This window comes from Jaculus jaculus, chromosome 8 (genome assembly GCF_020740685.1).
Source record: "Jaculus jaculus isolate mJacJac1 chromosome 8, mJacJac1.mat.Y.cur, whole genome shotgun sequence".
In the NCBI taxonomy this organism is placed as follows: Eukaryota; Metazoa; Chordata; class Mammalia; order Rodentia; family Dipodidae; genus Jaculus; species Jaculus jaculus.
Window position 1 is genome coordinate 121234331 of NC_059109.1, and position 23216 is coordinate 121257546.

The following is a 23216-nucleotide window of genomic DNA, read 5'->3' on the forward strand; positions in this document are numbered from 1 at the left end:
TTTTTGAAATGCCAAAGAATACAAGTAAAAAAATTTTGGATGATATTTGTAATTTTTCTTTTAAAATAAAATACTGTATTATGGTTTTAAAAAATGTAATACTTAAGTTCCCCTCATCTCATTCTCCTTTACTGACTTCTTCCAAACCCACATTTTCTTTATGTTGCATTGCAAAGGCAGGAGTGACGGAGTAAATTAAATCTTTGACTACACTGCTTGGCTATAAATATGTATGTAGATTTCACTATAATATTATGGAGACAAGCCAGGTGTAATTACATTCTTGTCAACCTGGCTATTTAAAAGGCTGACACAGGAGGACTGGTTAGAATTTTAGGTCATCTTGGGCTATGTAAGTATTATATATTTATACCTGGTCTAAAATTTAGTAAGTAAAACATTACACAGAGACCTAGAATTCAATCAAATCATGCAAAAGCCCAAGGAAGATACTTCATACACTTGTGGTATACAAACTGACCATCTTACTGTCATGTTTCTTTATAGCTGATGAGAATATCCCAGCAAAGATTCTTTCTTATAACCGTGCCAATCGAGCTGTTGCGATTCTTTGTAACCATCAGAGGGCACCACCCAAAACCTTTGAGAAGTCTATGATGAACTTGCAGTCTAAGGTAAGTCTAAGTCTTGCATCTTGGATGGTGGGGTAGCAAAATGAAAGAAATCGTGCCTGCTGTGCGGAGGTCTTCTGAAAATGAGACACTTTTGTAATCTAGCCTATTGAGCTAGGATAGTAGCTTATGATACTGGATCTTGTTCTGGAAGAGAAATCCACACTAAAGATAAACAAATGGAGATAATATTATAGTAGCTAAGATATGGTGGTGCCCATTGTTCTGAAATCTTTGTGCTATGAATAGAAGTTCTATGCTGACCACTTCTTCTTCTCAGATGCTGACCTACCTGTACCTTTAAATGTTGATTCCTGCCCTTGCTCTACCTGAGGAAAATGGACGCAGTCTGTCCTGGGGATATGGCTTAGTTGTGGAAGACTTCCCTGTGGAAGGACTTGGTTTCTCTCCCTAGCATTATACACACAATAAAGTTTTCTTGTCATGAGCAAACAATGTTTGTAGGGCTGGGACTGCATGTCAGTGGTAGAGCCTATGCTTGCCTTGCATGGATAGGGCCCTGCATTTGATCCCAAAAGTAAATGGAAATCATTGGTGAAGGATTGCAGGGGGGGGGGGGGGGGGGGGCGGGGGGGGGAGACTGGGGAGGGAGAAAGGGCAAGAAATTCTTGCCAAATTAGACTGTTTCAGATTTAAAATGTAATGAAACAATGGTATTTAAGTTCACCCTAATCCTAACATAACTATATTTTATTACCCATTCTACATGAATCACATTTTTTTACAAAGTTCATCATTAAACATCTGTTGAAATATGCCAGATTTGGCTGATGTGCAAACAAGTGCTGCTGCTCTACCTCCATTGAATTCTCAATCACTCCTTGTGATGAGCATCTTTTCTTAGTAGTGACTACATAAGTGATCACTTTGCTAATGGTATTTCATTATAGAACTGATACCCAGGGTTACAAGAGTAACCAGCTATATTAACATACAGTTTGGGAGCTGAGTGTGTTGGTGCACGGGAGGCAGAGGTAGGAGGGTCACCATGAGTTGGAGGCCACCCTGAGACTCCATAGTGAATTCCAGGTCAGCCTGGGCTAGAGTGTGAGCTAGAGTGCGACCGTACCTCAGAAAACTGGGGGGGGGGGGGGGGGATACAGTCTGTGACAAAGGAATGAAAAAGATACATGTATACATGCTTAGGATCATGAAGTGGTCCTAATAATTACTATAAAGTTCAAGTGTTGTAATGGTAAATACGATACCTTAAGATTTTCACAATGAGTATAATAGTAAAATATCTATGATTAGTCATAGAACTTCTTACTTCTATGGCCTATTGCCCATATTCATAATGGAAGAATGAATATCAAATCAAAGTACAGGTAAAATTTTTGTTTCCTGCCAAGTTTTTGGGATTCTGTACTTGAGATAACTGAAGTTATCTGTCATGGAGTGAATACATTTCAGGCTCAGAGTGCTTATCGTCTGTTGAGATTTTATTTTAAGATAAATACCAGCAATAATACATTTGAGTCCAAAGACACAAATAACCTAGAGTTTATGCTACAGATGCCCTCTGACTTCTCTGTCCACAGTGAGTGAACATACAGCCACAGACTATTCTATTGATCATAGGTTCAGCAAGCCAAGAACCATAGAGACTGCCTATTCTAGTTTTCACCCTTGCTGCCCTTCTATTAGTTTTATTTTATTTTATTTTTTGAGGTAGGGTCTTGTTCTAGCCCAGGCTGACCTAGAATTTACTCCGTAGTCTCAGAATGGCCTTGAACTCATGATGATCCTCCAACCTCGGCCTCCCAAGTGCTGGGATAAAAGGCATGCACCATCATGACTGGTGTATTTTTTACTCTTATGTTATCATTCCAAGCCTGAAATAAAAGCATGAATATTCAGATGCTGTTTGCCCAGTTCAGGAGGCCCTCTGGTCATTTGCTGCTTACTCTGGAACCACCATGGGAGCAGCTTAGGCTGCCTGCCAGACGAGTTTTCCAAGCCCAGAAACCCTCTCCTGTGTGCCCACAAAGCAAACACACAACCATTTGCTAAATGAATCAATAGAGTCTTTGATGCCTTGAGAGAATTTGACATAGTCTGCCAATTTAGTATTCACAGAAATGGTTAAAAGATTGCGGTTTGCTGCATATCTGGCTATTGGCATCTGTGATGCTTTAGTGTATAGAATCAGTTCCTTCAACTTGGCTTTGGGAACATAGATGTTGGAAGTAAGCCACCCACAGTAAAACATATTTAATGATTCTCACAATGGTGGCCTCTGTTTCTAATCCTGGGCTGTGTGTGTGTGTATGTAACCTAAAATTCTAGGTCGCCTACTAGCAGCCTATTATGTGAGTCAAGCATGTATTGACTTTGGGGGTGTTTCCTTGACCTCCCAGGGATGAAATACTTGGCTCCTTAGCAAAACAAGTCTATTGACATGAGCTATAGCCCCATGGTACTACCTACTGTTATCCCTAAGCAATGCCCTAAGAGGAATTTAACTTTCAAGTGTTTTAATTTTTTTCTTACCTCAGATTTCTCTAAGACAGAAGGCCAGTGCAAAGCTATGCCTATTTGCTATTTCTTTTAGTTTCTTGGATATACTCATCAAGGTTTCCATTTTCTTAAGCTGGTGACACCTTCCCCAAGTGTTGGCAGAATGTGACAAATGAGCTGCCCTTACTTTGTAGGTGTGTGGATCCAGCCTCAATGTCCTGAAGAGCTCCCCTAGTGCTCTGGAAGGAAGGCAGGAGTATGCCACAGGATCCACTGGATAAACAGCTGTCATCTGGGCCCTCCTCTCAGTTGTCTTAACACCTAGAGTTTCAGGTTATTGCTCTATAGAACTTACCCAGGATCACCGAGGACCAGAAATAAGCAAATAGTAATTGAATTTTTATCTTCATGAATCCACTCCCTAGTGTTTATACCTGGAAACCACTGAAATCGCCTTATAGAAACAACTCCCAGATTCTACTTTCTTCTGTGGAGCTCTTTTCTCTCTCTGTCTCATCTTATTCATAACTTGACTGTTCTTCCCCTAGATTGATGCCAAGAAAGATCAGCTAGCAGATGCTCGAAGGGACCTGAAAAGTGCTAAAGCTGACGCCAAAGTCATGAAGGATGCAAAGACCAAGAAGTATGTATCTCTATCGAGTCAGGGATGGGATGAGAGAAGGGAAAGCAGCATAGCATCACTCCGTTCTGTTCATTCAGTTCTTTGAATGCAAGGTCTCACTGTGTAGCCCAGGCTGGCCTTGAGCCTATGAACCTCTCCGAATCTCAAGGGCTACCATTACAGACCTGGGCCATCATTCCTGCTTTTCTTGGAATTCTTAGGGGAATCACTGCACTTGGGCCTTTCGTGATCCTACTTTCTCTTAAGTGGTAGAAGTGAGGTTGTCCAGAGGCCATAATGACTCTGCATTCTCCCAGGGTTGTAGAATCTAAGAAGAAAGCTGTACAGAGACTGGAGGAACAGTTGATGAAGCTGGAAGTCCAAGCTACAGACAGAGAAGAGAACAAACAAATTGCCTTGGGAACCTCCAAACTCAATTATTTGGACCCCAGGATCTCAGTTGCTTGGTAAGCACAGAGTCTGTCTAGAGCTCCTGCTTGCTGGAGAAAGGTAGTGAGGGCTACATGAGGACATTACTTAATATCTCCCCTTTTTAATTTGTGCATTTATAATAGCACCTACCTTAGAAATCAAGGTCAAGATTACATGAGTAGATGGCCCTGCTCTTGGAACATCCCTAATGCCTCACCAGGAAAGGGGCAGCACAACCCACTTGGGCCCCTGCTCTGGGCCATTGCTGAGTCAGACTAATTATCTTTCTTGTCTCCTTTGCAGGTGCAAGAAGTGGGGGGTCCCGATTGAGAAAATTTACAACAAAACCCAGCGGGAGAAATTTGCTTGGGCCATTGACATGGCTGATGAAGACTACGAGTTTTAGCCAGTGTCAAGGGGCAGGGTTTTGTGAAAAGGAACAGTGTGGTTTGGGAAAGATGGATAAACTGTGAGCCTCGCTTATCCTCGCACCTGAGGGAAAGAGGCAGCAAGTCTTAACAAACCAACATCTTTGCGAAAAGATTAACCTGGAGATATAAGGGAGAGCTGAGCCAGTTGTCCTATGGACAACTTATTTAAAAATATTTCAGATATCAAAATTCTAGCTGTATGATTTGTTTTGGATTTTGTTTTTATTTTCAAGAGGGCAAGTGGATGGGAATTTGTCAGCATCCTGCCAGGCAAATTCAGTTTCACTGAAGCATTTGGGTTCTCTTAGCTACTGTATGCGAAGTCCGATTATATTGGTGCGTTTTTACAGTTAGGGTTTTGCAATAACTTCTATATTTTAATAGAAACAAATTCCTAAACTCCCTCCCCTTCCCCATTTCAGGAATTGAAAATTAAGTAGAACAAAAAAACCCAGCGCACCTGTTAAGAGTTGTCACTCTATTGTCATGGGAATCAGTTCTCATTAAACTTGAAGCAGTTGTGACATCCGCAGTGTTTTGGTTCAGACACCTGTTCACAGAAAAGCATGATGGGAAAATATTTCCTGACTTGAGTGTTCCTTTTTAAATGTGAATTTTTATTTCTTTTTAATTATTTTAAAATATTTAAACCTTTTTCTTGATCTTAAAGATCGTGTAGATTGGGGTTGGGGAGGGATGAAGGGTGAGTGAGTCTAAGGATAATGAAATAATCAGTGACTGAAACCATTTTCCCATCATCCTTTGTACCCTTTAAAACATCCTTTTTTGGGGGGGGGGCCCTAGTCTTTCACTTGAAAGATTTTTATTGTATAAAAACTTCCAGGTCAATAAATTTAGAGGAAAATGCGTATTTGGTCCAAAAAATAAAAGGAAAAATAATCAAGATTTTAGGGCTTTTATTTTTTCTTTTGTAATTGTGTAAAAAATGGAAAAACCCATAAAAAGCAAAATTTTAATGTGAAGACATTTTTTTGCTATAATCATTAGTTTTAGAAGCATTGTTAGTTTAGTGTGTGTGCAGAGTCCACTCCCCACATCTTTCCTCAAGTATCTTCTATTTTTATCATGAACTCCCTTTTAATCAATTGTAGGTTATTTAAAATAAATTCCTACAACTTAACGGAAACTTAGTGTCTGCCTCTTTGTTACCCCAGGCCAGAGTTAAGGCTCAGGGGCTGGGATTAGCATGGGGAAGGTTTGATTACTCAAGTCAATGCAAGTTGATCCCTCCCAGGGGGCAGATGGGACTGGGCTTGACTTGGATGGGGTGCTTCTGTCCTGCTGTGGGTGTGGAATAAAGAGTATCCTCTGTGTGTGTATCCCTAAAGACAGTCCCAGAAGATGAGGAGGGTGCAGAAAACTGTATTTGAAGCCTAGGTGGGTAATGTGTACTGAGCAAGGCGGAGTTTATTAGGGAAGCAGGGTTTTGGAGGCCTTTCCATGTGCTGCAGGAAGCTTTAGGTTTGCTTGCATGGCTAAGCTTCTAGTCACAGTCAACAAGAGCACCAGGCCCGAGCATTCCAGTAACTCTTGACTGGTTCCATCCATTGTTGCATAATCAAATTTAGACTATTTTTATCTCAAGTAAGATCCCTCATGCCCATTTATGGTTAACCAGCACTTAAACACACAGCCTTCACTAATCTGACCCTATACATTTGTGGAGTTTTGTTTGTTTGTTTGGTCTGGTTTTTTAAGGTAGGATTTCACTGTAGCCCAGGGTGACCTAGAATTCCTTACGTAGTCTCAGGTGGCCTTGAACTCACAGTGATCCTCCTACCTTTAAAATTCATTTGCAAGTTGAGAGAGGAGAGCGAGAATGGGTGTGCCAGGGCCTCCTGCCAAGCAGTGCAAATGAATTCCAGATGCATGTGCTACCTTGAGCATATGACTTTACATGGGTACTGGGGAAGCAAACCCAGATCAGTAGACTTTGTAGTCAAGAGCCTTAACTGCTGAGCCATCTCTCCAACTCCAGGTTGGGTTTTTTGTTTGTTTTTCTGAAAGTAATCATACCTTATATGACCACATCTTTATAAAAATGCTTCTCTGGCTTCTGTAACGTCATATCTCCTGATTCACTCTCAGGTTGTTGCTGAGTTACTTCTAATGTTAGGTCTTTAGGTGCCATGGTTTCTTGTCTCATTTGTCCTAACAGATTCTAATCCCACCCAAGAGTTCCCACCCAAGAGCGATGCCTTTTGTGCCCAAAGCCCCTTCCTGAGATTTGTTCACACTGCCACGCACCCCTCTGCAGGGGTGTCCACAAGACCTTCTGGAAGAGATCTCAGTGCCTTTGATTCCAGACCTGGTTGAACCTTTCCTGCCTAAGTGAAGCTGTCTACCACATGAAGGCAAAAAGCCCCAACAGTTTACATCCCTTTTTTTCTCTCATCCCATTTCCAATGGGAACTGAACTGCCAGCTTTGAAATAATTTCCTAAACACTACTATGCTGGATATAGGAATTTCCCCCACAGAGGAAAAAAATAATTTTTAAAAGTTGTTGACTTATATTTCAGTCCTTGCAAAGTCTAATATAATGAGAAATTCCCTGTTTGTTTTGAACTAAAAAGCACTTCTTGGAGAAAACATCCTGGAATGACCTCGGTCATGCTAGTTTTGGATGCTTCTAAGTAGTCCCCTGACAAAATCAGTAAACAGGGAGGCAAAGAAATTTAACACAGACTTAAGTAATCGTTTCTCACAATCCCAAGTATTCCATGTAAGCAGACTCTTACCAAATAGACTTGATTTTTAGGCTTAGTAATTATGCAGTAATACATGTATATATTTCTAAAACTCTTTAGAAAAATACTGACGGATTTATGGATAACATGATAGAGCTGAGATTCATGACAAAATAATACAGGGGATTTGGGTAAAGTTTGGCATGAAACACATGATCATAGTTGTTCAGGATTAATTACTGAGATGGGCTGGTGACATAGTTCAGAGGGTGAGCGCTTGCCTAGTATGAGCGAGGCTCTGGGTTCCATTTCCAGCACCATTAAAAAAAAAATTAGCAACACAAACAGCACAACTGCTGAAGTTGGATGATGGGGCCTCCCTGACCTGTTCACACTTAAATTTAAGGTTCTCCATGATGTGTTTAAAACAATAAAGTGATTATGAAATGAGGTTACTATCTATGGGAGAAATTTTTTTTAAGTTTTTTTTTATTTTATTATTTATTTGAGAGTGTCAGGCAGAGAGAAAGAGAATGTGCACACCAGGGCCACTAGTCACTGCAAACGAACTCCAGATGCATGTGCCCCCTTGTACATCTGGCTAACGTGGGTCCTGGGGAATCAAGCCTCAAACCAGGGTTCTTAGGCTTCACAGGCAAGCACTTAACCACTAAGCCATCTCTCCAGCCCGGGAGAAATGTTTTAATGTTACACTAAAACCTAACTGCTTAGATTAAATCCTCAATGACTATCACACAGCACCTCTGCAGCAAAATGGATGAACTTCAAATAGAAAAATGCAAGAGTGTATATGCTGATGCCACCTATATGAGATTGAGAACACGGAAAGTCACCTGTAGCAGCAAGTAAATCAGTGATGGCTGGATGGAGGTGAAGTTTTATATACTAATTGGGTGGAAGTTCTAAGAACGGATACATTTTTCAAAATTCAAACCTTATGTGGGTGCATTTTATATGTAAATTATTCCTCAAGAAAGGTGTTTTCAGAAGTGCTGTCAGCTTGGAAGCCTGTGAAGGTGATGTGCCTTAGGAAATTATAGGGGATAATTCAACACAGTTCTCACCGTGACAAGACAGAAATCAAAGATTTATCTAGACTTGAACTTAATACTGGAAATGTGTATGGGAAATCAGTGTTACTTCCTTCAAATAATATGTAATTGAAATATAGATGTGTCGCTGAACAAACATCTGGACATTTTAGCCGGGCATGGTGGGTGGCACATACCTAATCCCAGCACTCAGGAGGCTGAAGTAGTAAGGTTGCTCTGAATTTGATGCCAGCCTGAGATTACATAGTGAATTCCAGGTCAAGCCTGGGCTAGGAGAGACTATCTTGAAAAACCAAAATAAATAAAGTAAAATTGGGACATTTTATTTTGCTTTTTTTGTTGTTTTGTTTTGTGTTGTTTTTTGAGGTAGGGTCTCACTCTAGCCCAGGCTGACCTGAAATTCACTAAGCCTCAGGGTGACCTTGAACTCATGGCAATCCTCCTACCTCTGCCTCCCCAGTGAGTGCTGGGATAAAGGTGTGCGCCACCACACCCGGCTGGACATTTTAATATACATCTCTAAACATGTTAGTATTTCAGTTGCAAAAAGTATACAAAATTATCTTTGAGTGACTTTATTATGAAAATAAGTGATCACCTCATTTGGAGAAACTGTATCTTGAGGAAGTCAGTGTTGCCAGGGCCTTTGTCACAAATGAATCAGCTTGGATTCTGGCATTTCTGAGTCTATTAGTGGAGTGGGTACTTGGTCTGATGCAGCCCTGTCTTAATGCTCTAGGATCAGGGATGTTTACTGGAAGAAAGGGTGAGAGAAAGTGAAAAGGAAGTCTACCTTGGTCTCCTTTTCCCTTCCTCTTCTCCGCGCTCTGCTCTACAGCTGAAGAGCCTCAATGGGAAGCAGCAGCAGTGAGGTAGCAAGGGCTACACAGAGAAGTCCCCAGGAGCTGCTGGGCCAGGAAGGGTCTGAGATTACATCCCAAAGGGGGAAGAGAGCAGAGGACATCATCTCAGAAGGGTAAGACCACAGAGAGATTTGGGACCAGAGGCCAAGAGCCTAGACTGTTGGGGTAGAGCTCATGGTGCACTCAGCTATGTACTTAGGAAGTACTTCTGTGTGCTTAAGGGCTGCTAGGACACTTGTCACAAACCAACTAACAAAAGGAATATGGTGGGTTGGAGAAACAGCGGTTAAGCGCTTGCCTGTGAAGCCTAAGGACCCCGGTTCAAGGCTCACTCCCCAGGACCCTCGTTAGCCAGATGCACAAGGAGGCGCATGTGTCTGGAGTTCGTTTGCAGTGGCTGGAGGCCCTGGCATTCCCATTCTCTCTCTCTCTCACTCTCTCTCTCTCTCTCTCTCTCTCTCTCTCTCTCTCTCTCTCTGCCTCTTTCTCTGTCACTCTCAAATAAATGATTTTTTTTTAAAAGAAGGAACATGTCTTTATGCATGGATTAACTAGAAGCTACAATTCTATAAAGCTGCCTCTTTTTGTGGAAGGAGCCCCACTAAACTATACTTTTTATTATTATTTTTATTATTATTTTGGTTTTCTGAAGTAGGGTCTTACTCTAGGCCAGGCTGACCTGGAATTCATTATGTGGTCTCAGGGTGGCCTTGAACTCATTGTGATCCTCCTACCTCAGCCTTCCCAGTGCTGTGATGAAAGGCATGTGCCACCACTCCCGGCATACACTAACTACACTTTTAAATAGGGCATAAATTAAAGGTTAGCATTTTCTAACCTGTCAAGAACAGGAAAATTTTACTTTCCTTCTTTCTCCAAAGAATAAGTTATCAAATAGAAAGTGCTATTGCTGGGGGCTGGAGAAACAGCTTAGCGGTTAAGCGCTTGCCTGTGAAGCCTAAGGACCATGGCTCGAGGCTCGATTCCCCAGGACCCACGTTAGCCCCATGCACAAGGAGGCACATGCTTCTGGAGTTAGTTTGCAGTAGCTAGAGGCCCTGGCATGCCCATTCTCCCTTTCGCTCACACTCTGTCTCTATAAAATAAATAAAAATAAAGTCTTTATTATTTTTTTAAGACATGAGACTACATAGTGAATTCCAGGTCAGCCTGGGCCAGAGTGAGACCCTACCTCAAAAAAAAGGTGGGGGGTGGGGTGGCAGAAAACAATACATTCTGGTGCTGGGCCAGCCTGGCTGTACAAGATCCTGCCTAGTTAAAAACGAAACGAAAAGCCAGGTGTGGTACACACACCTTTAACCCACCACTTGGAAGTTTTGGATTTGATTTCTAGGTCAGCCCAGGTGAGCTTGGAGTACAGTGAGACGCTGCCTCTGGGTTTTTTTTTTGTTTGTTTTGTTTTGTTTTTTTTTTGTGGTGAGCATAGCAGTGTGCCACACCTAGTCACTCTTCAGGGAAGGACTTGCCACAACTGCTGGGGGAGGTATTAGAGAAAACCTTCAGCCTCCAAGCTTCTAGGCTAGGATCACCTCAGCTACAAAGAGCTGCATGGGAGGCTGAGCTTTTCCCAGAGCAAGACACATCCACTTGAAGCTAGTGCTGCAAAAGGGACACTGGAGGTTGGCTGAGACTGTCACTAGGCTGGCATTACAGATTAACTTCTCCCTCTGTCCACTCCCCTTTTCCTGCCTGTTTCATCCTTAAGGCTGGTCCTAATGCTAATCCTTAATTAGCATTCTGCCCTCAAAGCCTGTCAAGGCCAGCTTCCTAAAAACCCAACCTAGCCTAGGCTGAGGCAGAACTGCCGAGTCCAAGACCACCTGAGTCAGAGACCCTATCTTTTAAAACAAAACCGAACCCAGCCTTGACCACACTGAATAACTAAAGACAGAAAAAAAAGTTCATATGGGAGACAAGGCAGCAGTGACAGAAGCCAGACTGCCTGGATTTCATTCTATCTCTGCCCCACATGAGCTGTGTGACCATGGGCATGTTATCTTTTCTTCTCACCATCCCTCTCTGGAAGGATCTCTGACAAGATCTTCCAATGTAACCGAACCCAGCCTCAAAGTCAAGATCGTCCTCCATGAGCCTCCCAAGTTGCCAGGACTAAAGGTGTACACCACTCTGCCCAGCAAGGCCCATTTCTTCTGTACAATAGGGATGATAAATGAGAAAGAAAAGAGCCAATGTGAAGAAAGAAACACCTATGAAGCCAAGTCTATAGGTTGGAGGGTAGTTGGACTGAGTCTCACCGCAGACTCCAGGCGCAGGCTTGGTACAAGCTAGAGCATGCTGAAGCATGAGTGTTCCCAGAAATAGGTCCAAGCAGGACTAGCCTGGGTGATGTCAGACGCATGTGCCTTCCGTGGGTGCTGGGGCTGCTCCTCCCAGATGGTGCAGCTGCACACATTGCTAGTGACACCTACACACCCATATATATGCTGAGCTGGGAGAAGCCACACCCTGCATGTGCCCTGTTTTCCTTGAATTGCTTTTGCTAGGAGACAACCGAGGCCTGGGATGCTAGCCCAGGAATCTCAAGAGGAGATGATCCCCTAAGGGTTCCCTGATTACTGGCCTGACAAGAGATTGCCACTGGGCAAGGGATTTCTGGAGCCCCTGGATGTCTGGCCCCAGAGACAAAAGCAAAAGCAAGGAAGCTTGAGCTCCATTCTGGGAAGCTCCTAGAAAACAGAGAAACAGATTTTAAAAGTGCATCGTAGCCCATAGGCTGCTGGAGTTGGCACAGAGCTCTGTGATGTCTACAACATTTAAGAGGGGTACCTCCTAAAATAGACAAGATCTGGAAGGCCCTATTCGGCCCCAGATGCCTTTGCAGCCTAATCTTCAGCCGGTGTTCTCCCTTATGGACAAATTCCATCTTCTTCTATCACTAAATTTGACAATCTTTTGTGCATGCTATTACTCCTGCCTGGAAAGTACTTTTCCTCTAACCCACCATTAATCACTCACTTAACCATCTTCCATCCTTTGGCCTCTCCTGAGGTCCTACAGGCCTGAAGGATCTTTCTTGTCTACTCCATTTAAGTAGGTTTCTTAGTTTAATTGCCTAATTCTGCCCTTCTTCCACAGCCCTCCCTCTCCACAACTGTCTTTACCTAACAGGGGCTGTACCACTTGAAGCCAGACCTAACCCATGCTCAGTGAGTGTTCTTGTTCTGCTGGGTTCCAGGCCCAGGTGTGGGCATGCCTCTCCTCACCCATAATGATGAGCCAGCTAGCTTCCTTGACTAATGACCACCAGGAGTTACTTAAGGTACTCTTGAGACAGTAACACACATACTCAGATTTGATTCCGATTCTCGCTGATTAGTTATGTAACATTGGGGCAAGTTGTAGAAACTTTCTGAACCTTTTCTCATGCCGAACTTGGGAAACATCAACCCTGATTAGAGAGTAATTATGAGGATCAGGCGTGACCACATGTGCAAGCCCAGACCTGGCATTGGGTCAACCCTAGTCCTCTCCCTCCCACTTCAAAGGCCTGTCACTAGGTGGCAGCCCATTTCAGCTACCTCATCTTCCCCTAGGACAAAGTTTCTCAACATCATGCTGAATTCTGAACTTGTTGGAGGCCTTCAGCACATGCAACCATTACAGTAAAAAAGTTGGGGGCTGGAGAGATGGCTTTAATGGTTAAGACACTTGCCTGTAAAGCCAAAGGAACCAGATTCGATTCCCCAGGACCCACGTAAGCCAGATGCAATTGCATATCCACAAATTCTAGTCCTTTGAGGAACCCGGACTCTTCTCTAGCATATCTGGATGTGGTACTGGGGTCTTTCGTCTCTGCAATGGAGTAAGTTGCACTGAGTTGTCTGGTTGTTGCCCAACTTGCCTGTTGTTCCGACAGTCTCCAATGTGACCATAAGTGTCCTCAGTTTTAGTGGTGTTCAGGGAATGGCTTGAGGAAGACAAAAGTAAATTATTCGTCACAGAAAGGTGCTGTGGTTGGGGAAAGGAGAGTGAAGAGTCAGTGGTGAGAGGCGAAGCAGGGGAGAGAGGCAGGTCGCACAGGAATGCTCATGTGAGGTGCAGTGGGACTTCCTGTGTGTAGTTAAGAGCATAGTGATTTCGTTCCACTTTAGGGGCAAAGCTTACAGCACAGATGTAGAAAAGACCTAGGAGGGTAAATAGTCCGGGGAAGATTTGGAGAGGCCTCTGAGGGTAGAGGGAACAGCCTCGGGAGAGTTAGCGAGGTGCCAGGCCTCGGGTACTCAAAAGAAGAGAGGAACCTGTAGAGGAACTAAGTGAAGGAGGAACTAAGTGGAAGGAGCCAGTGTGTGGCGGGAGGTGAAAGACTGGGATGTGTGGAGCAGGTAGCAGGATGCCAGGGCCCCAAAGCATGGAGCACTGGGGTGGGGGTGATCCGGGATGAGCATCACCTGTGTGTACGAGACGTGGACGGTCAGCTCGTGTTGGCCCGGCACTGAGCAACCGAGGAAGGGAAGCCTTGGGGGCTGAGAGGGAATGGCACAGAGAGGGGAGCTAAAGAAGATCTAGAAGATGCGAAGCTTCGGAAAGCATTTGCAGGAAGGGGGCTTGGAGGGGGGCGGGAAACGGGCCTGGGTTCTGCAGCGGGCGGGCGGGCGGGCGGCTCCCAAGGAGCCCATCCTCGAAGGCCACTTTGGCTCCCGAGAGGTTCGCACAGCTGTCGCAAGAGCGGCCTTGTAGGGAGGGAGGGAGGGAGGGGGCGGGATCGACCTGCCCATCAAGACCCGCTGACCAATCCGCGCGCGCCCCCGCCCGCGCGCCTCCCCGCCAGAGTGTGCGCGGAGGGTCCGCCCCCGCCGCCGCGGGTGTGAGGCGGCCCCGGCCCGGCCCTGGCTCCCTCCGCCAGGCAGCCTGCCCAGGTAACCCGGGTTCGGCGGCACGGCGGGCGGGCCCGAGAAGGGCGTCACTCCCCGGGCGGCGCGCAGGCCGCGCGGGACGGCGGGCGGGAGGCGTCCGGGGCGCGCGCGCGCGCGGTGGACGGCCGGCCGGCCGCCTGGCTGCGGGCCGCAGGCTGTGGGCGGGGCTGCGTGCGTGACGGGTCGGGATCCGCGCGTGGCGGGGGGAGGGGGAAACGTGATGGGAGCCGGGGCCAGAAAGAGCCGTGCGGGGCCGCGGCGTTCGCGGCCTGTCCGCCATTGCTACCCGCGGCCTGTCCGCCCCCCGCACCCTCCCCCCCGGGGGTCGCGGGGCGCAGGCGCGGCGGGCGGGCGGAGGGTCCTCCCAGCGGGCGCCTTTGTTCCCGGCGCGCGGAGAGGCGGGGCCTCGCGACGCCCCGCCCCCGCGCTCAGGCCCCGCCCCGTGTCCGCCCGCAGGAGCCGCCGCCGCCGCCGCCGCCGCCGGGTCCCGAGCGTCGAGCGCCCCAGCCGCCGCTGCCTGTCCCCGGGGCCCGCCGGGCCTGCGCCGCCGCCGCCCGTCACCTCCGTCCTCTCCGCCGGAGCCATGGCGGGCGCCGCGACCCCCTGCGCCAACGGCTGCGGGCCCGGCGCGCCCTCGGACGCCGAGGTGCTGCACCTCTGCCGCAGCCTCGAGGTGGGCACCGTCATGACTTTGTTCTACTCCAAGAAGTCGCAGCGGCCCGAACGCAAGACCTTCCAGGTCAAGCTGGAGACGCGCCAGATCACGTGGAGCCGCGGCGCCGACAAGATCGAGGGGGCCAGTAAGTGTCGCCCCCTCCCCGTCCTCCCCCCTCCTCCCCGCCCATCATTGCCGGCCTGCCTGGCCCGCAGCGCGCGCGCGGGGGCGGCGGGACCCGGCTCCACTCCCCGCGCCCTGCCCGCCCGCCGCCCGGGAGAGACACTTGGACAAACTTTCGGGACCTTCTTCCCCCCCACCTCCTCGGGCCTCGCCGCCGCCTCGTCTCCGGTGGTCACTCCCGGGTGGGGGGCATCCGGGCCTTCGATCACCTGATAGGACACTCTCTTGTGGGGGAGTGTTTTAGGCCCTATATACACGGAGGCCTAAAAATCCTCACTTGTCTGTAGACCAGGGCAGATTCGCGAACCCTGCCCCTCCTCTACCCCCCCCCCCCGACCCCTAGACTGGTGTCCTCGGTGGTGAGGGAAGCTAATACAGTGGCCCCTACTCTTGCCCGACAGCCTGGGGCCAGCAGACGTTCCCGCCCACTGCCCATTCTCCGGAGAATGCACTTTGTGAAACTCGGGGCCTTTCGGGCTGGGTGTTATTTGCACGGGGACCATTGGGATCCCTAAGTAGAACTTAGGCAGATGTTGGAGTAGGGCTGGTTTTTGGATCAGAGTGGGGCCTACTCATCTCCCTGTTGAAGAGAGGACAGAAAGTGGTCCTGTTTAGGTTGGAAAAGCCTGAGAGGAGACAGTGGTTGCTTTTTCCCCCCTCCTGCTTTCTTTGTCCTGAAACTGAGTTTTGGAGGCCTTTGTGGGTGGGCAGACACCCAAAGCCAGAGCTGGGGCTCTTGGTAAAGGGACCAGGCTCCTATGCAAGCAAATACTAGTAGCTTGGCATCAGAAAGAGCCTGCATCCAGTTTGGGGTCTAGTCCTTTGTGTCCTGTGCCCAGTGGCCACGGGGAACCGGGAGCGGCTCTTAGTTTCCTGCCTCAGCCTTCCCAGGCCTGAGTTTGGCTGCTTTTGCACAGGTCTTTGGTGGGAGGAGGGAAGGGGGTGGTATTGAGAAACCTCAGATCTCCTGTGTGCCTAGGCTGTGGCTGGATAGCCATTCAGCTCTGCCCTTTAGGTCCCCCAGGTTTCCTGGCAGAGGAGATGATTTGTCTGTAACCCAAAGTTGTGGGTTGCTTTCTGCAAGGACCCCCTGAACGTGTTGTTGGAAAGGCATTCTCAGAACCAGCGCTCTGTCAGGAAATGGTAGCCCAAGAGAAGGTCCCACTCATCTTCCTGGGTATGGTGTATGTGTGTGTGTATAGATGGGTGAGGAGATGGGAGGAAGGAAGGTGTTGTGGTGAGGCAGCAGACACCCTCAACTACAAACTACAGTTCTGACACAGCTGCCAGTCAGAAATGGCACCCACTTTTCTCAGTACCATCATCAACTCTGGCTGCCATTGAAAGGACATGTTTGTAGTTTGAGAGACTGGCTTCCAGTTTGGAGGTGTAAACACTGTGAGGAATTGAGCAAGCTCTGGGAACATCAGTCAAACATCAGGTTGCAGGCACAGCCACTCTTTTACATTTTGAAATAAATAGGCTGGCTCTTCCCTGATGGAGACCTCCTGTGTAACAGCTGCATTTTGTACCATGTATAGGGATGTTAGTGGTGTGTCACCCAGCAGTTTCCTTCTGTGGGCTTTGGTTTTCTCCAAAAAACAGGGTCAATAATATATCCACCATGTATGGTGGGTCTTGGGATTAAATGAGATTGATGTAAAGCACTAGCGTTTGACTGTAAATATTTGATAAATGTGAACTGACACAAAGCAGTGCCTGACACATTGTAGGTAGATGTTTAATAAACAACTGTTACTAATAATAACAGTGAGAGACTATGCCTGTTCTGGATCCTGGACTGGGAATGTGGAGAGGATCTGGGGACCTAGAAGCTAGTCCCCCTGGTCTTCAGTCAGTGAGGATTTTTAGGCCTCAGGGCAAAGGGCCTGAACACTCCCCCCTGCAGGGGGTAGCTGTTAAGACTGGGTAAAGGTTCAGAAAGGAGAAGGACTGAGACCCATCTAGTGCCCATCATGTAGAACATCTATTTCTGCAAAGAAATGTTTGACATTTGACTTGCGGGTGTGACCTTCTCCATAGTAAGTTGAGGCCTGAGAAGACGGTAAGGGCTTCCAGAAGTGACGACCAGCTAGTTCATTGTGTCTCATCTTTGAGGAACCATGGCAGGAATACAAAGGGCCTAATTTTGTCATCCTCCCCAGAGTGGGTCAGCCAGAGATAGGAAATCCTCCTCGGTTAGCGTGGACTTAAGAGGTGTGGAATGTGGTAGGCAGTAGAGGGGCCCTGGTCTTTGATTTTGGGACTTAGGTTGAAGGAGCCTGGGCTAGCTGACAAGTGTGGAGTTCAGACCATGCACATAGAGCCTCCCACTGAGGTCCTGTCCCACTTCTACCATTTGTACCTCGCTTCCTCAGTGGGCTTTCAACCCTACAATCAATCTCAATCCTGTAGATTCTGAGAAGGGTTGGATTGTCAGATGGGTCCTCTGCCACCTGGCCTCTTGGGCAGGTTCCTCAGGTATTTGACTTTTTTCTGCTAACCCTGCCAGGTACTATGCTGGGTCAGAAACCTGGCCAAAGAGAGAGAAACTCAGGGTGGACCCGAAGGAGAGACACTGTCATACAGTGAAAGTACACAGCACTCACATGAGACCTGTCTTGTCCTAACTCTGCTCTTTCAGCATGTGGAACATGCTCTGACCTGCTGATGCTCAAGGCAGCAGTTTGGTCTGAAAGGGGTAGAAAATGCTTTGGTGCTGTTTGCTAGGCTGGTGTGTTTGGTTTTTATGTTGCTGACTTTTAAGTAACTAAAAGCAATTACACACTTCCTGCTGAGTGCTGAGGAGATTGTTTACCCTCTTTTTCATGGGTGTGGGTGTGAATGTGTGTGGTATGCATTGTGCATGTGTGTACAGATGTGCATGCCTTATGTGCATGCATATGGAGGCCATAGGAAGATGTTAGATGTCTTGGTCTGTCAACTTTCTGTCTGTCTTACCTGAGATACAGTCTCTCACTGTACCTGGCTGGAGTTCCCTGTTTTTCAGTTAGACTGGTAACCAAGAAGCTCCAGCAATCCTCCTGCCTCCGCCTCATTCAGTGCTGAGGTTACAGGAGTGCATAGCCATGCTTGGCTTTTTATGTGGGTTCTGGGTATCAAACTCCGGTCCTCATGCCTGCACTCCAATGTGTTAACCCAGGGAGGTGTCTCCTCAGCCCTTCACCCTGTTTGCTTGGCTGTTCCTCACAAGAGTCCTGCCCAGTGGCCACGAGTACCACCTCATCTCATAATGAGGAAACAGAAGTTCAGAAAGCCCTCAGTGCCTGCATTTTGACATCTAGAGGGGCCCCTGCTCTGGGGGTGGTACTGCCAGGGCCTCAGGTCCCACTGTCTTTGTGGTCATTGTGGGCCTTTGGGAAGAGAAACAGGCAGAGACCTCTTCAACCTCTGCACCTTCATCAACTTCTGTAGGTTGTCATTTGAGAGAGTCTGGCTTGCAGTGTGGAGGGCTAGACACTGCAGAGAGGTGAGATAGCTCTGGAAACAACAACCAGACATCAGGTTACAGGCAGCATTCCTAGTCCAGCCTCCAGACTGGCACAGTCTCTTATTCTTACTAATAACAGCTGTGGCTTCACACTTCCACATGATGCCCTCTGGTGAGATCAGGATCAGTCAGGATCATTCACTGTTGTAGGTACCAGTTCCTCTTAGTTGGTGAATGAAAATGGGTCCTTGCCTTCAGGGAAACTTTGATGTAAAGGAGGGGGAAGAAAAGGAGCAGACTGCCTTCATGGGGCAAGTGGGCTCAGGGAAGGAAGTGGTATTGGGACTAGCTATTGGGTTGTGGCCTCTATGGTCATGAACATTTGACTGATGAAGAGAGTCCAAAGAGGTCTGCTCTGGAGAATAGGTCCATGGTGCCTGAGGGTGCTAGGTGGGTGTCCTCAAGGGCTTCTTTGTGCTGGCTGGGTATTCCCAGTGTGGAAGGGGGCAGAGCACGTGTCCGGAACTCTAGAACTAGCCATTCCTGCCTGTGTGTTTCCTGTCTGACTGTCGTTTTTCCAGGGGAAGTCAGGCCTCTTAGTGTTTCCTCAGCACCCCAGGCTCACCCCATGTGTGTGCTCCCAGGTCCCCTGTCCAGGTGGGGTTCTGTTTCCTGTGAGCCTAGAAAAGGGGCCTGCTAAATACATGGCGAGCAAAGCTGAGCACACCCTGGATGAGGAGGGTCTCCACAGATGCACAGACTAGAGGCGAGCACACATAGTGTGCCATTGAGAATCTTGGATGGGGCAACTTTGGAAGCATGTGATTATAACCCTCTGTATTAGATAACCTATTAAAAGTCTACCAGAGGCAACCAGGGAAGAGAACCTTTTTTTTTTTTCACATTACAAACACGCAGTTTTGATGGTTTTGATCAATAGATCACACTTGTAACCAAACCATTAAACAAGATGAAACATGTGTGTCATTTTAGTTTTCTTAGGACCCTTGTTGTGAGAAACTTTTCCCTTGAGGAGACTCAAGCAACATCTTCAGCCCAAATAGGGCTCAGATGGCAGACCAAAGTAAGATTTCACCCATACCAACTCGCTGAACCAGTGAGGTTATTGGTGGTTGCTTATATAACATGGAGAGGAGTTAGGTATAAGAACATGGAATTGCCAAAGCAACCACTTTGATGGGGCTTCCTGGATTGATTACTACTCTGCTGCTCCTTCCCCAGTCTCAGGGGGAGGGAACCCCACAGCAGCTGCACCACTGAGAAGTTTCATCCTATTCTGAATAATAACTTTACTTTGGCTGCTTCCAGAAGCTCTTTGTCCCTATCTAGGAGTGTGGGACCAAAGAGCAGCACTTCAGTAGAATTCACCATGTGGGGATTATCCCCATGGGTGCTTCTCCCTCAGCCTCAGGGTTGAGGCTTACTGAGCCTGAGACTCAAAAGAAACCACTTAAACAGAACTCATTGTTCCTTGGAGGGAAGAGAACTTAAATGGTTAAAGGTTTGCCTGTTGGGAAATGTAAGGATGAAGGGTTCACACTCTGCAGGGTTGAGAGCACATTTACTGGGGTAGAGATGAGGCTGGGATGGTTGGGAGCAGCCTAGAGAGGATCCACTGGGTGCCATGATCAGTGTGATCTCATCAGCAGTGGAGGGTCTGCAGAGGCCATGGTGGGACTGACTTGTCTATTTGTCTTTCAGGTAGATGTTGGGGAGAGGGCCCAGTGAGCTCCTGTAGTTTGCAGAGGAGCACTGATGGAGGCCAAGATAAGACCTCGGGGAGGCAGGACCAGGATGCTGTGGTGGCAGAGGGAAAAAACATTAGGTCTTGAGAGGTGAGGTGGTAGAATTTAGTAGTTAAGCATTTGCACTGTGAACTCAGACTGTAAGAGTTGTAATAACCCTGTTGTGCAGCTCACTTGCTCTGTGACCTTGATGCTCATCTGTCAAGGAGATAGTAACACACAGCATTTATTTTAAGGTCTGTGTGAGGATTTGAAGCAAATCTTTGTAAAGTGCTGGGCATCAGTGTGGTAAGGTGCATGTGTGTAATGTGTGGAGCTGTGACAGGAGGGAATTGGATTGTGTCCCTGAAAGAGTCTGGTGGGAAGGAGAGTAGCTGTGTCTGTGTGGTCAGGACTGGTGCCCCACCACCAAAGGCCTTCAGTTCACCTCAGGAGGCTGCCTCCTCTTCCTTGAAGCTCTCTGCAGGGCTTCTCTGGTCAGGGCTCTCTCCCATCATGAACATTTGTATCAGAAGCCAGTGGTTGGCTAGAAGCAGCTACTCGGGTGGTAACCATGAGGGCAAAGACATCATATGGCCCATTTCTAAGCCAGTTCTACATTGCCTTGTGGGGAAACCTTGTCTTCCAGCTAATGATCTAGCCCAGAGTGGCAGGGTTGCCTCTGCTGCCCTGTGTGCATTTGTGTCCCTCAGATCAAAGTATCCCTTCTCTAGAGGTGCCCCCTTCTATGTAGGAAGATCTTCAAGGACACATTGGGGAAGGAGGCGGGACCTGAGGTTGCAAGGCCTTTTGTTAGGCCCTGATGTCAGATACTGAGTTTGCCTTCTTTGTTCCCTGTTAGAATGGGGAGAAGTCAGAAATCTGGGTGTGGGACAGAAGGGGAAGGTTCTAGTGCTCCACATGGAGTCCTCTATTCAGAGAAGCTTGATGCAATCCAGGGCTGCCCCTGGGGAATCTGAAAGTGAGGAAGGTGTGGCCTAAGTTATCCTTGGCCAGATAGTCCCCACTGTCTTGGTAATTGAGCTATGTTGGGGACTAGAGATTTGTGGCTAGAACCAGTGTCAATTTTTCCTGGGTTGCTTTGGCTTAACAAGCTGTGATCTTCAGCTGTAAAAGCAATTTCTTAGTAGATGTGTTGGCCTTCCATTGTCATCCCAGCACACAGGAGGCTGAGGCAAGAGAATCACCTTGAACTCAAGACCATCCTGGCTACACAGTGAGTTCCAGGTCAGCCTGGGCTACTAGAGAAACCTTGTCTCCAAAAAAAAATAAACAAGACAGCCTGGGGTGTGGCGGTGCACATCTCTAATCCCAGCATTGGGAGGCTGAGGTCAGGATTGCTGTGATTTCAAGGCCTCCCTGAGACTACACAGTGAATTTCAGGTCAGCCTGGGCTAAAGCAAGACCCTACCTCGAAAAAGCAAAAAACCAAACAAGAGAACAAAAACTTAACTTCCTCTATGTAATACAGTTGTACGTTACTGCTCATGAAGTGAGGTTGTGTATGTATGAGTGTAAGAAATCTGATACAAAAATGCCCCACACAGCACCTGACACTTAAGGGCACTTAAGTGTTCTCCCCTTACTCTCATCTAGTTATCAGAGCTCTACGTTTTTTTTCACTAGCACACATGGCCACAGTGGCTGCTTATTCAAACCACCTGGCTACAAGTCTATTGTCCACTTGTTTTCTTGGTTCTCTCCCTGAGACAGTGCACAGAGGACCGAGGCATCAAACATTTGAATAGTGCATTGGGGGTACATGAAGCATTTTCTCAAGCATATATTGTTGGAGCTTTGCAGTGACTCCAGAGAGGGCAGGAGTTATCATCCCTCTCTTAGGAGGAAACCAGAGTCCCAAAGGTGAAGTTACACAGAGCAGTTCATGGGAGAGGGTAGGATTTCTGATTTTTGTACAGTACTTGTTTATTCTTCCACTGTGGGAAAAGTGACAATAGTTGCACTGTTCTATAGGATCAGAGGTTTTGTTAATGTGGACGGAGATCCTGATCCCTATTCTGCCCTCTGTCCAGATGTGTTTGCCTAGCCTAGGCTTGTATCTGGGCAAGCTAGACTTCACCTCCATTCCAGAATCTCTCCTGCTTCTGTCTGTGCCATGATACCCTCATCCAGATGCTCAGCCTTCTCAGACATTCCCCTCACTCCTACAAGACTGAAGGTGGTGGTTGACATGGAGGCCAGAGCACTACCACTGGCTCATGTGACAGTCTGTCGACACCAACACCTTTGAGGAGAACATGGGACATAGGGTGCAGTTTCTCAAACCCTACAACATGCTTCTATTCATAATCTCCTTCCTTCACCCATCACACACGTCCAGTGGGACTGGATACCGTGTGCTGGGCACACTGGGCTCCGTGTTCTGACTTACTCACAGTAGCAGCAGATCACTCGCCTGGTTTGCTTTCCATCACATCATAGCTACCCCCGTTTAGAAACAAAATAATAATCAAATTCATTAATTAAATCCAGCTTTCTGGGGCCTCTGGCTCACTGAACAAATGAGACACTGCTTGTGGTCCTGGCTTTGCACTCTGGCATTTGCTAACTGTGGCAAACACTGAGAAGTCTAGTAGTGAACATGCAGTTTGGGTGGTGAAAGCCAGAAGGGACATCAGCAGCCAGACAAATAAAATAATTACAGGTTGTGATGAGTCTGTATAGGAAACAAGAGACTGTTCTTCCATAGGATAGGCAAGGGCATGCTGTCAGACAAAAGACCCTGTGGTAGTTTGAGTGGATGTCCCCCAGTAGAATCAAGAGATTATCAAAGCTTGTAACTTAGATAGTCGCTGCTGGGTAGAGGTGTCACTGTGGGCAGATCCTGGAGTTCAGCCAAAAGGTGTTAGCAGGGGTGGATCTAAACTTCAGGCTAAGGTATGCAGAGTGCTTGAGCTATGCTTGGATTTCCCAGTGCTTGCTTTTGGGTGGTGGTTGAAAGAGGGCCAGCTGCTTCTGCCATTATGGAACTTCCCCTGGATCTGTAAGCTTCAATAAATCC

The 23216-nt window shown here is 47.3% G+C and overlaps 3 protein-coding genes across 3 annotated transcripts in view; 2 read left to right on the forward strand and 1 right to left on the reverse strand.

The window, feature by feature from the left end:
• Top1 (DNA topoisomerase I) overlaps window positions 1-5745 on the forward strand; it is a 103016-nt gene extending 97271 nt beyond the window's left edge. Inside the window, exons 18-21 of the mRNA XM_004669284.2 lie at window positions 508-635; window positions 3662-3756; window positions 4053-4202; window positions 4471-5745. Of these exons, the coding sequence (XP_004669341.1) occupies window positions 508-635; window positions 3662-3756; window positions 4053-4202; window positions 4471-4573 (476 nt within the window). The 3' untranslated portion in view covers window positions 4574-5745. The remainder of the gene's footprint in view (window positions 1-507; window positions 636-3661; window positions 3757-4052; window positions 4203-4470) is intronic.
• An 8032-nt stretch (window positions 5746-13777) lies between these two features.
• On the reverse strand, window positions 13778-14419 carry LOC123462901 (serine/arginine repetitive matrix protein 1-like). Its single transcript, XM_045157068.1, has one exon. It carries the CDS (start codon window positions 14417-14419, stop codon window positions 13778-13780), a length of 642 nt encoding a protein of 213 aa, XP_045013003.1.
• A 288-nt stretch (window positions 14420-14707) lies between these two features.
• Window positions 14708-23216, forward strand: part of Plcg1 (phospholipase C gamma 1) — a 35298-nt gene continuing 26789 nt past the window's right edge. Inside the window, exon 1 of the mRNA XM_004669285.2 lies at window positions 14708-14939. Within this exon, the coding sequence (XP_004669342.2) occupies window positions 14723-14939 (217 nt within the window). The 5' untranslated portion in view covers window positions 14708-14722. The remainder of the gene's footprint in view (window positions 14940-23216) is intronic.

Bases quoted from the DNA above. Each gene is read 5' to 3' on its own strand.
- LOC123462901 (XM_045157068.1), bottom strand. From the start codon at position 14,419: ATGGCGGACAGGCCGCGAACGCCGCGGCCCCGCACGGCTCTTTCTGGC.